Source organism: Brachyistius frenatus, unplaced genomic scaffold (assembly GCF_029030835.1).
Source record: "Brachyistius frenatus isolate BFR_SWC_R1_liver_20210118 unplaced genomic scaffold, ASM2903083v1 Contig_194, whole genome shotgun sequence".
Taxonomy (NCBI): Eukaryota; Metazoa; Chordata; class Actinopteri; family Embiotocidae; genus Brachyistius; species Brachyistius frenatus.
The window spans coordinates 211,211-223,935 of record NW_027210793.1 but is presented as its reverse complement, the minus strand read 5'-3'; the positions used below and the strand labels follow the sequence as shown (position 1 = coordinate 223,935).

Below are 12,725 nucleotides of genomic sequence, written 5' to 3'. Positions count from 1 at the left end.
CGTGTGCGTGTACCAAACAACCATTACACAGCATTTTTTTCTTATTTACGTTTTAAAATAAAGATGACTGATAAAAAGGAATTAAAATGATAAGATGAAGATAACAGCCATGAGTAGAACATGATGGACAAAAGGCAGAGTGGACATGAAGCCGAACAACAGAAAAAGAGACAAAGAGGGATGCTTTGAAAAGTCAATTCCCTGAAAAACAAGCCACTCTTTTTTTTCACTGCAGAGCAATTTGGTTTTCCTGATAAAGCTCAGACTGGGTCTGCTGTCATTAAAACACCAGGACTGAGCTTGGTAATTATATGGCTTAATGATTAGCTCCAGCAATTTCATCTGGCTTGTTTAGCTGATAAAGGAATTGGAATGAATACTCCACCTCCCATATTAACAAACAAACACACACACACACACACACACACACACACACACACACACACACACACACACACACACACACACACACACACACACACACACACACACACACACACACACACACACACACACACACACACACAGACAGAGTTTAACATGCATGCACATACTACATGTTATGTATACACACGGTCTGACATACTGAGGATACTGATATTCACTTAAATATACGGACATATAAACTCATTCACATACTCATGTTACGACTGTCAGCCGATATGTTTGGGCTGAAATTCCGTTTTCATGCAAACGCTGACTCATTAATCCTCAGCCTGTTATCTGCTTAAATTTCTCCTCTGTGAGCTTCAGGAGACGTAGATGATGTAAACTATTGACTACATACCATAGGATTACATTTATATGAAATTTTGGACGACATAATATTATATGACATTTTATGAGATTTTGGGTGAAAAACTATAGTATGATGTTTTAATGACATTTTGGTTGACATACTATATTATGAAAATTTATGAGATTTTGGACAAAAAAACTATAGGATGACGATTTTTAGACATTTCAGATGACATACTGTAATATACTGTAACATTCGTTTGAAATTTTAGGCTATCAACTATAAAAGGACATCTTCATGACATTTTGGACGACATACTATTGTATGACTTTTTGGACAACATGTTATAGTATGACTCATTCTGACTTTTTTTTCATACTTTGGACGACATGTTCAGAGTTCTCTGAGCTGCACTGATATGGGGGTCACAGTTCATCCCGAGAGCACATTTTATTGACGCAGTCTTCCACTACAGTGTATGATACACTGTGCTGTGTGTAAAGCTGAGATTGGTCCTGAATGTGGTGTGAATAATGATTTTATTGAAGGTATTGACCTGGTGATCAGGAGAGAATCGGCAAAGGGTAACACTAATGTGTTCAAACAGGCTGCAACCAAAACACATGACGAACACACATTTAAATGACTGAATCAATCTCACATCACGATGTTCACTTGTTTGGTATGCAGACCGGGGCACTATAATTGCATACATATGATGAGTTGCTGTAGCTCTGTCCACGCACTTTGTCTCACTTTTTCCTGTCCTTGCTGCTGCAGTCGTCCTGCAGAGACCCTCTGATGACAGTTGTCCACTTTCAGCAAGCTCTTCTACTCTGAAGATCCCCGAACAACCGTAGATCCTGCTTCATAGTACAGACCTTTAGGCTCTGTAAAGTGTCTTCAGACTATTTCAATTGTTATTAGCACTATATAAATTATCTGAATGGAAATTTAATTGATACAGTGACTATTAATAAAGGTAACAGACTTGAACAAATGATTAATAAAATGGACATTTTGTGGTTGTTTTCATAAAAAGAAACAGAAATCATGTCAGTGGCACAGCTTTCAAATGACTGACAGTTTGTCAAGTTCGCAGGAGGAATGAGGACCGAGGTGCACCACACTGAGACATGAGGACAAACAACAAAAGCACTTTATTTAAAAGATGACAGGAAAATAAAATAAAGTGCATTCACCTGGTGAAAACACGAGGGGTGGGGGGGGGGGGCAGGTGGAGGGAAAAACAAGATCAGGCCATGACAGAAGATTAACAGGATCCTCAGCACACAAACAAATCCACCACGTATCAAATATAAGAAAAGGATGAGTCAAAGCACAGATCTGAATCGATGTTGTGGGGGACAATTGAAACAGGCAAAACATGCAAGAAAAGGAAACGCATACTAGATCCTAATTAATTTAGCAACAACCACTAGCTGCTGATTGGTCTACCCTTCAGAGTGGCTGTGCAAGGGTTTCTACATTGTAATGACAGCAAAGAGAACTAAAGCTGTAAACAATAGTCTGGCGGAGGCAGGCTTGACGGCAAAACTATCTTCTGATGCAGAGACAGGAAAAAGAGAGCAGGAGAAAAGGTTGAAAGAAACTCAGCTGCTAAGGGCATTGTTTCCTGTGTGGTCCACACACTCACCACTCACACATTTACTTGCCCCCTACTAATATCAAATAATACAAGCATGTGGATTTCCAAAGTTCACACAATAACAAGAATTAAGTTCAGTTCAATCTGCTAACTAGCTACTGACAACCAAAGCACGAGCTATAGCTGCATCAATGCGCTGTAAATCTATATAAACCATAAACTGTGCATACAGGCTGAAATAAATCAGAAGTCACAAAAAACCATCTGGATTTAAGTATTTTTCTTTTGTAACACAAAGTTGTTTGAAGTGTTAGAAGTTAGCTTGGTAGTACCTAAATATTATACACAATGCCAGCTGCTGCAGCTTCTTCATTCTCACCCAGTGATGAAGAATAAATACAGAACATATTTCTGTGGTTTGCACTGTTTGTTTGAAAGATAATTTTTTTTCAGTAAAATATAACTGGAACTACTTTCACGTCAAAATATATGCCCGTTTATTGGTTGCATAAGACCAGTCCACACCATTAAGACTTGTGCTGACCACCCATAAAACACGTCTGAATGGATCCTTAAGAAGCTGCTTCATCCCGGATATTTTAAATGTAGTCAGTTGACCTGCATTGACGCTAATGATAGCATTGTTAGCTTTCCTCACTAACAGCCAAGTTACACACTTATTATGATTTCAGAACCCTGTTTCCAAAAAAATGTCAACCCTGTATAAAATGTAAACAGAATGCGATGATTTGCAAATCTCATAAACCCATATTTAACTGAAAACAAACTTAAGACAACATATCAAATGTTGAAACTGAGACATTTTTTTTGTTTTATGAAAAAAACATGCCTTTTTTTAATTGAATGCAAGAAACACCTCTCAAAAAAGTCTGGACACAGGCCACAAAAGATGGGAGAAGTTGAGTAATGCTAAAAAAATAGCATCTGGTGGAACATTTCAATTAATTACGTAAATCTAGCAACAGATCAGTAACATTATTGGGTATAAGAAGAGCATGCCAGAGAGGCAGAGTCTCTCGGCAGTGAAGATGGGGATGGGTTCACCACTCTGTGAAAGACTGCGTGGGAAAATAATGCAAAAACTTATTAACATTTTTCTTTACTGTAAAATTGCAAAGAAGGTTAAAAGTCTACCATGCAAACAAGACACCATATATAAACATGATCCAGAAACACCGCCACCTTCTCTGGGCCTGAACTCATTTAAGATGGACTGAGGCAAAGTGAAAAACTGTCCTGTGGCCGCGTACACTGGGCTAAAGAGGAGAGGGACAACCAAGCTTGTTATCAGCACACAATTCAAAAGCCAGCATCAGTGATGGTACAGAGATGCATCAGTACACACGGCATGGGTAGTTTGCACATCCCGGAAGGCACCACTAATGCTGAATGATATATACAGGTTTTGGAGCAACATATGCTGCCATCCAGACAACAACTTTGACAGGGATGAAGGTTCTTATTTTAGCAAATGACTTTCTGCACATATTACAAAAGCATGGCTTTGTAGTCAGAGAGTCCAGGTGCTAAACTGGCCTGCCTGCAGTCCAAAACTCCAGCAACTGGTCTTCTCAGTTCCCAAACGTTTACGGAGTGTTGTTAAAAGAAGAGGGGATGCAACACAGTGGTAAACATGCCGCTGTCCAAACTTGTTTAAGATGTGTTGCTGCCATCAAATTCAAAATGAGCATACACTTTCCACAAAACAATAAAGATTTCTCAGCTTCAGCTGTCTTTTGTCTATTTGCAATTTAATGTTTTTTTTCCTGATTTGGAAATCACTGCATTCTTCTTTTATTTCCATTTTACACAGTGTCACAACTTTTGTGGAAACAGGGTTTAGTCTAGAGTGAAATGATCCTGTTGTTTCTTTACATTTCATGGAGGAAAACTTACAGCGCATAGAAAATCATTCAGACAGTAAATGAGGCTCTCGTCTCCATCTCTTGTGACAAAATAAAGAAATATTTCTTTAACCTATGATCTGTCCATTGGTGACATTCACACTATTACACATGTTTCTCTTCTCACTGAGCACTTCGATGGATGCCTGCCTGATCTGGGAAGGTAACAGGCGACCCTTCATGTTTGACTGCTGTGATTGGCCGACGCAGCCTTGCTGACGTTTTGCTGCACTGTGTCCTTCGTCACCCTCCTCCTCTTCACCAGCATTGACCATGTTGCAGTTGACATCTGAGTCCAGATCAGCGCCTTTAGGCATGGGACAATACGTGGAGTACTCGATCTCCTCAACACATGGAGGCTCGTCATCTTCAAAACAGCTGCATGAGAGAAGAGATGCTGAATTAAGAGGTGCTCACCAAAACACTGTTTCCTTGAGGTCAAACAAACATGGTGACATGAAGAGTTAAAGAGAGGAGAAGTGCATCATGGGTGGTCCCCCAGCAGCCTCTACAGCAGCAGACCTGCAGGATGGTTCAGGGTCACCTGAGCAGCTCTGGAAACTTGATCAAACAGGAAGTTTGAATGTTAAAAGTAGAGATGGAGTTGGCCTCCTGAACCAGAACTGGGAGCTGTTTCCACAGGAGAGGCTTCTGAAAGATCAAGGCTCTGCCTCCCATTTTACTGTTGGAAACTCTGGAACCACAAGCAGGCAGCACTCTGAGAGAGAAGCTCTGGTTATGATGATCTGGTTCTAAAAGATCTCTGAGATCAGATGGAGCTTGTTCATTAAGAGCTTTGTAGGTTTAAATTCTATTCTTGATTTTACAGGAAAACAAATCTGATCTCTCTTGTTAAATCCTGTCAGGACTCTCACTGCAGCATTTTGGATCAACTGCAGATTTTGAAAGAGTTACTGGGACATCCTGACAACAAGGAGTTCCAGTAGTCCAGCCTGGAAGGAACAACAGCATGGGTCCCCATCACGCTGACGTGGGATGTTCCTGATTTCATTCATATTACAGAGATGAAAGAAAGCAGTCCTACAGACTGGATCTGTGTGAGTTCAAGGACAAATCCTCATCACCGAGACTCCAAGGTTCCTCACAGTGGAGCTGGAGGTCAATGTTCTCGAGACGAACTCTGTGGTTAGTGAGAAAGGTGTTCGAGTGTTCAGGACCAAATGCAACAACTTTAGTTTGTCTGAGTTTAGAAAATTACAGCTCATCCAGGCCTTTATGTCTTTTAGACATTCTTCAAGTTTCGTCAACTGATTTATTTCATATGGTTTCATGTAAATATATAGCAGGGTGGCATCTGCATAACAAAGGTTTATGCAGTGTTTCCTCATAATATCACCTGATTGAAGCATGTATAAAGTGAGGCCTAACATTAAATCTTGTGGAACTCTATAACTCATTTTTGTGTATGTGGAAGAGTCATTGTTGACATGAGAAATAGATTAATTGAACCAACCTATTGCAGTTTCTTTAATCCCAATGACATGTTTCAATTTCAGAAATGAAACGTTCTGATCAGTGGTGTCGAAAGAAACATTGACATCCAGCAGGACAAGATAGATGTTCCACATGCGTGCTGTATACAGTGCATCCGGAAAGTATTCACAGCGCTTCACTTTTTCCACATTTTGTTATGTTACAGCCTTATTCCAAAATGGATTAAATTATTTGTTTCCCCTCTAAATTTTACACACAATACCACATAATGACAAAGTGAAAAATGTTTGTTTAAAATTTTTGCAAATCTATTAAAAATAAAGTATTCACAGCCTTTGCTCAATACTTTGTTGAAGCACATTTGGCAGAAATTACAGCCTCAAGTCTTTTTGAGTATGATGCTACAAGCTTAGCACCTATTCTTGGGCAGTTTCTCCCATTCTTCTTTGCAGGACCTCTCAAGCTCCATCAGGTTGGATGGGGAGCGTCGGTGCGCAGACATTTTCAGATCTCTCCAGAGATGTTCAATCGGGTTCAAGTCTGGGCTCTGGCTGGGCCTCTCAAAGACATTCACAGAGTTGTCCCGAAGACACTCCTTTGTTATCTTGGCTGTGTGCTTCGGGTCGTTGTCCTTTTGGAAGATGAACCTTCGCCCCAGTCTGAGGTCCAGAGCACTCTGGAGAAGGTTTTCATCAAGGATGTCTCTGTACATTGCTGCATTCATTTTTCCCTCCATCCTGACTCGTCTCCCAGTTCCTGCCACTGAAAAACATCCCCACAGCATGATGCTGCCACCACCATGCTTCACCGTAGAGATGGTGTTGGCCAGGTGATGAGCAGTGCCTGGTTTCCTCCAGACATGACGCTTGGCATTCAGGCCAAAGAGTTCAATCTTTGTTTCATCAGATCAGAGAATTTAGTTCCTCATGGTCTGAGAGTCCTTCAGGTGCCTTTTGGTAAACTCCAGGTGGGCTGTCATGTGCCTTTTACTGAGGAGTGTCTTCCGTCTGTCCACTCTACCATACAGGCCTGCTTGGTGGAGTGCTGCAGAGATGGTTGTCCTTCTGGAAGGTTCTCCTCTCCTCACAGAGTAACGTTGGAGCTCTGTCAGAGTGACCATCAGGTTCTTGGTCACCTCCCTGACTAAGGCCCTTCTCCCCTGATCGCTCAGTTTGGCCGGGCGGCCGACTCTAGGAAGAGTCCTGGTGGTTCAAACTTCTTCCATTTACGGATGATGGAGGCCACTGTGCTCATTGGGACCTTCAGTGCTGCAGAAATCTTTCTGTACCCTTCCCCAGATCTGTGCCTTCACACAATCCTGTCTCGGAGGTCTACAGACAATTCCTTGGACTTCATGGCTTGGTTTGTGCTCTGACATGCTCTGTCAACTGTGGGACCTTATATAGACGGTGTGTGTCTTTCCAAATCATGTCCAATCAACTGAATTTACCAGAAGGAGACTCCAATCAAGTTGTAGAAACATCTCAAAGATGATCAGTGGAAACAGGATGCGCCTGAGCTGTGAATACTTATGTACATGTGATTCTTTCGTTTATTATTTTTAATAGATTTGCAAAAAATTTGCCCAAAACCTTTTTCACGTTATCATTATGGGGTGTTGTGGATAGCATTTTGAGGGAAAAATTGAATTGAATTGAATTCTGTCTGAACAAAGTGTGAACAACTCGAATATGTAATGAGAGATGGCTGAAACCCATCTGACAACTTGTTGAATTATTTTATGTTCAGGCTCTGTCCTTCTCTTCACAGTGTGACCTTGAGCTCAGCCACAGTCACTGTGATTGACAACTGACAGAAAGCCCCGGTAACCAATAATCTGATTATACATACACACACATCATGGAGCTGTGTGTGTGTGTGTGTGTGTGTGTGTGTGTGTGTGTGTGTGTGTGTGTGTGTGTGTGTGTGTGTGTGTGTGTGTGTGTGTGTGCGCGTGTGTGTGTGTGCGTGTGTGTGTGTGTGTGTGTGTGTGTGTGTGTGTGTGTGTGTGTGTGTGTGTGTGTGTGTGTGTGTGTGTGTGTGTGTGTGTGAGCATGTAGAGACACACTTATAGTCCGTTGGGACAGACAGGATGTGACACGCACACTGATCAACTTACTGTGGCTGAAAGAGACAGAGGAAAGGGAGGAAGGTTGGGAGGAGACAGAAGGGAAAGACAGAGTGTGTCTTGTGTCTCGCATACTGATAGCACCAACTACGTGTTTGTGTGAGTGTGTGTGTGAGTGTGTGTGAGTGTGTGTGTGCAGCTTGTCTACAGTGTGTAGTCATACATCCTGATTGTCTGAAGGCCTGATGTGAAATTATTCTAAAGCAAATTTATACTTCTATTAATTAGATTTGATTGACATTTTTCATTCAGAAATTCATTAACTCAGCTGTGATATCAGTGTGTAAAAGGGGGGGGGGGGACTGAGGTTCTGGTTTAATAGTTGCTTTAGTGGGGTTTTCTTCAGTTGTGTGTCATGTTTACAGAGTTAACAGTTTGCAGTGTTGAGTGATGGGACATGACTGCAAATTCCATAAAAAAGAAAAGAAAATGAAGAAGTCTTCATTTATGGTCAGGAAAGTTCATGTTGAGAATTTGGGGGTCCATGGCATCATCCATTAGCTTGGTATTAATGGAACCCAACTCACTGTGGGAATATGTGAGTGTGGCTTCACAGCTGCAGTTCTCTTTGCTGTGATCACAGTCTGGAAACCCAGCTCGCATTAACATTCACTCAGCCACTCTCAAGGGCGGACCAATCAAACACCAGAGTCTGAAAGTTACGATAACGACAATGAAGTCAAGTGTCTTTTTCTAAATGTAGCTGCAGCGGTGGGAGAGTGTTGGAGAATTCTGATTGGTTAAAGCTGCTCCAATAGTTTCAAAAATAATCTGAGGTTTAAATCCAGCGTGATGCAATGACCCCCTGTAGTGTGCACAGACCAGATATTCATGCATGAGTCAGGTAACACCAGAACAGGTCAGCATTGACTTGTACACTGTATGTACATTATATGCGCGTGCGTGCGTGTGTGTGTCTATAAACTACAGACCTTTTCAGGAAGGGTGTGATGGTCACTGTTTGTTGACTGAGGTTAATTTAACTATATGGTGATCATGAAGGATGCTGCTGTTTTTAAACCTGCACTCACACAGAGGTGTTGATATATTTGTGCATCCAATTTAATTAAACAAGGGTTGAATAAACATTAATGAAGCGAGTAGGAAGTGACTGCATAGGTTTTAGCCAGGTGTGAGTAATAAAACTGGAAACTGAGTGTATTTATGAATGTCACTGTCTCTATTCATATGAATTTATCTGTTAAAATGAAATGAAAATAAAAATGAAAAATGAAAATAAAACAGGACGGCGTGTGCTCGTTTTAAGGCTGAGGAGTTTCAACATACGGTCACACAAGCGTGCAGGAGCAATATGGAGTTTCGTAGAAAGGAAACAGAAGATATAAGTTCGATACTTTGGCAGTGTTTGTGGCTAATGTGCCCTGGAGCAAGGCACTCAACCACCATGACTCCAGTGGACCTGCTCAGCAGCAGATAAGAAGTATAGCGGGCAACTGCAGCGACACGACTGTGAGTGGAGTCAGACTGCAGTGTAACTTTAGTCCAACAAAGCACTGCTCATTTGAAGTGCAGTTGAGCAGCTGAGAGAGGAGACGAGGGCAGAGCTGAATGGATCCCAGCGAGCAGAGCAGGTTGCAGGCCGTGGCAGCCCGCCAGGCTCGCTGTGAATCATAGTGCTGAGCAAGAGTTCCAACACGGTTTGTTCAAAGACACGAAGAAGCTCCTGTGGGTGTAATCAGAAAGAGTAACAGAAGCAGAGAGAGGACAAGCAGTGTAGATACAGAACACAAAGAGAACAAGAACAAGAAGAAGAAGAAAAGGCAGTCAGCGCGTTCTGTGGCTGATAGAGAGCACAGGAAGGGAAGGCACTGGAGGCTCAAACCGAACTCCACATTCAGAGTGAACAGCTCGTCTTTTCACAGAAATCTCTTTCATATTCTCCGGTCTGCTTCTGCCCAAAGTTTTCCAGAGCTCAAGAGTTCCTCTGCATCAATCAGCTGCTGAAAGCTGTCTGTAACATCAGTCCAGTTTTTTCTGAAGGCAAAAACATGAAAACCAGAGTCAAGAGCACGATGAGCAAATACGGCTGCTCTCAGGTGGATGCTGAGAGCCTGGTGGAAATATGTGTTACCGAAGGAGTATTTTTGAGACTTGTGATGACAGAGGAGGAGGAGACGGTTTGAATCTACAGTACAGTGTTCGAGTCAATGTGTGACTAGCCGACCTTAGCATAAAGACCAGCAGCAAGGACACTTTGAGACGGGACAGGAAGACAACCACACGACCTACGCTGCGATTAATGGACTCCACACCAGGCATCAGCCTATTAACATGGTAGAGTCATCTATAGCGATCTGAACCACAGAGCTGGACGCTGGACTCGGCCATCTTTCTGTTCAAGGTCTGTTTCATGGAAGGTGAGTAAAACTGCACAGTTGCGGATACACCTCGGATGTCCTCATATGTGCAGCGGGAGCATCCGATCAGTGCCATCGTGAAGGCTGATCTGCAGACAGATGTTTGTACAGAGGTTCAGCCTCATGTAGGGTGACCACATCCCAGCAGACCAAATGTGGGACAAAGATCAGGTGTGTGGTGGACAATCTGGGACAATTTACTGATGCTGAAAGGTTGTCTTAAATTTTAATGTTTACCAACCTTAGAACATAAAAACACACAATATACGAGGCAGGTTACAGGTCAGGCATTTCGCATGTCAAGGCCCAAACAAATATATCTTATCTGATCTTAAAAACAATAAAAGGATGCTACATTTTCACAGTAAGTGGTCGTATGTGGCGCTAGCTTTATGCCCGCAGTCTGCTGCCCTGCAGGATTCAAAATGCTGCACAGTGAACAAGAGTTACGTCAACCACTGTTTCTTCATCTGACTGCAGCCATCTTTAGGTTTCAGTGGGAATATTGCACGTCCACATTTTAGAAAAGTGTCAATCAATATGAGATATGTCATTTCACCATGTGGGACACAGAGATGAGTGCTGTGCAGTCCCACATAAAATGTGACAACTGGTCACCTGACTTCACACTCGTATACCATGCGGACCCCTGCTGTGACCCGGACACACGACTTTACGTGACATGCAACATTTGTTTGAGCTATTTAGTGAAGACCATACTAAGTTTCAAGAGGACACTTGTCAGGAAAATATAGGACATCTGTGAATGAACCAGACACTGGACCTACTGGCAGCGGACGGGGACAAATGAGAGTGGGGATGGGGAGTTAATTTGAGACCTGATATCCAGGTATGTTTCCTTTTTCAATGTTAATTAAAAGTAATTGTTAACTTTCAAATTGTTTTGTATAGTCTGCAGCCACGCAGCTTCTCTGAGGCTTTACCTCAACATGAGAAGCTGAACACATGGTCCCAATAATAATGCTAACAACAACACTGCTCACAATCCAAAGTACTGAACAAAAGAATATTTAAACCAGATGGTGATGCAGGTTGAAAAGTCAGAGTTTTCACACAGTGAATAAGATCGGTTCTCTGGGAAATCTGAATATCCAGAACAAATCCCTGGACTCTACTCTCTCTACTGTAGTTCTATCTGTTCTTTATTTGGTGCGGGTCAAACAGAGGGACAGACAGACAAACCCACACTGCCATCTAGGGGTCAGATTGACTCACAATATTAACCCATAGAAAATGAAGTATTAGATGAAGGTGTGGTATACTAAAGCTACATTTTCTTTACGTCTACATATATGAAAATCACATTGTTATTATATCTATATGTTGGGTTTCTGTAGCCTGGTCAGCCAAATATCAGTGATTCAGCGAAATGCAACAATACAACTGACTGTTTACTCTACAGAACACATGCGGTGTCCGACACAGTCACAGCTGCCAGCTCACACTGATAAAGTCCACTGGAACGAACAAAGACTGGTCGAAATGTCAGCGGCCACAGAGCTACTGTCATTGTGTCAACAGGGAGGGAACGTCACTGTGTGTGCTGCGATATTTCAGAGTATGGTGTCCCACAGTGCCACACAACACATTCCTCCCACCTTATTCTTCATTCATAGTTCAGTGGAGGAGTTCCAGTCAGCATGGAGGTGGAAAGGTCACGATCACCGCAGATGACCCTGCTGGCTGCCATGGAGACAGCATGTGAGAACATCTCAGCGGGACACCCGCAGACGGTGGATAGACCTTCCGAAAGATTCTGTCTGCGCTGCATTGAAAGGAGGATATCTGATGTGATGTGAGATGAGAATCCGACAGACAGGAATGTCGGGAGGTGTAGAAGGACTTCACTGTCAGGCGTAACTGTTACGCAGCGCTGCCTGCAGCTCCGCCTGCAGCTCCGCCTGAGGGGTGTGCTATATCATATCGTTTACTATAATACTGGTATCATTTTTCATACAATAGAAAAAAATCATATGGAGATGGAGACATTATTCTGACCTGTTGATATAAAAACGTCACACGCAGTGTAACCGTATGACATACTTTTGCAGGCTATTTCACAACCAGCATGGCTGAAAGCGTCAGCTCAGATTTCTGGGGTCTCTTAAAGAAATTGTTGGTCTCAGTTCTGTTCTGTAAATGTGAAGCTACAGCAACTGGTTAGCTTGACTTAGTATAAGGATTAGAAACTGGGGGGAAGCTGTAGCCTGCCTGTCAGGAGGTAACAAAATCCACTGCTCAAAGAACGACTGTTTTTTGGCTGTAGTGTTGGTTTCTTAAAAAGGTTTGATGAGTGGGAATTATTTAACAAAAGACTCTTTTACAAACAGAATGATAACTACAGTTTAGATTATTAAAGGGAGAAAATAATCAGCACTGCATCTTAGGGTTTATTTTGATCTGTTCCGTTCCTCCGCTTTCCTCTCTGCGTTTTACACTGGGTGGCTCCGCCCCCGCTCCACCCACACGG

The 12,725-nt window shown here is 42.3% G+C and overlaps 1 protein-coding gene across 1 annotated transcript in view; it reads right to left on the bottom strand.

Moving 5' to 3' along the window:
- Positions 1-1,876: 1,876 nt before the first annotated feature.
- LOC138632784 (cytosolic carboxypeptidase 4) overlaps positions 1,877-12,725 on the bottom strand; it is a 90,960-nt gene continuing 80,111 nt past the window's right edge. Inside the window, 1 exon segment of the mRNA XM_069718605.1 lies at positions 1,877-4,651. Within this exon segment, the coding sequence (XP_069574706.1) occupies positions 4,342-4,651 (310 nt within the window). The 3' untranslated portion in view covers positions 1,877-4,341.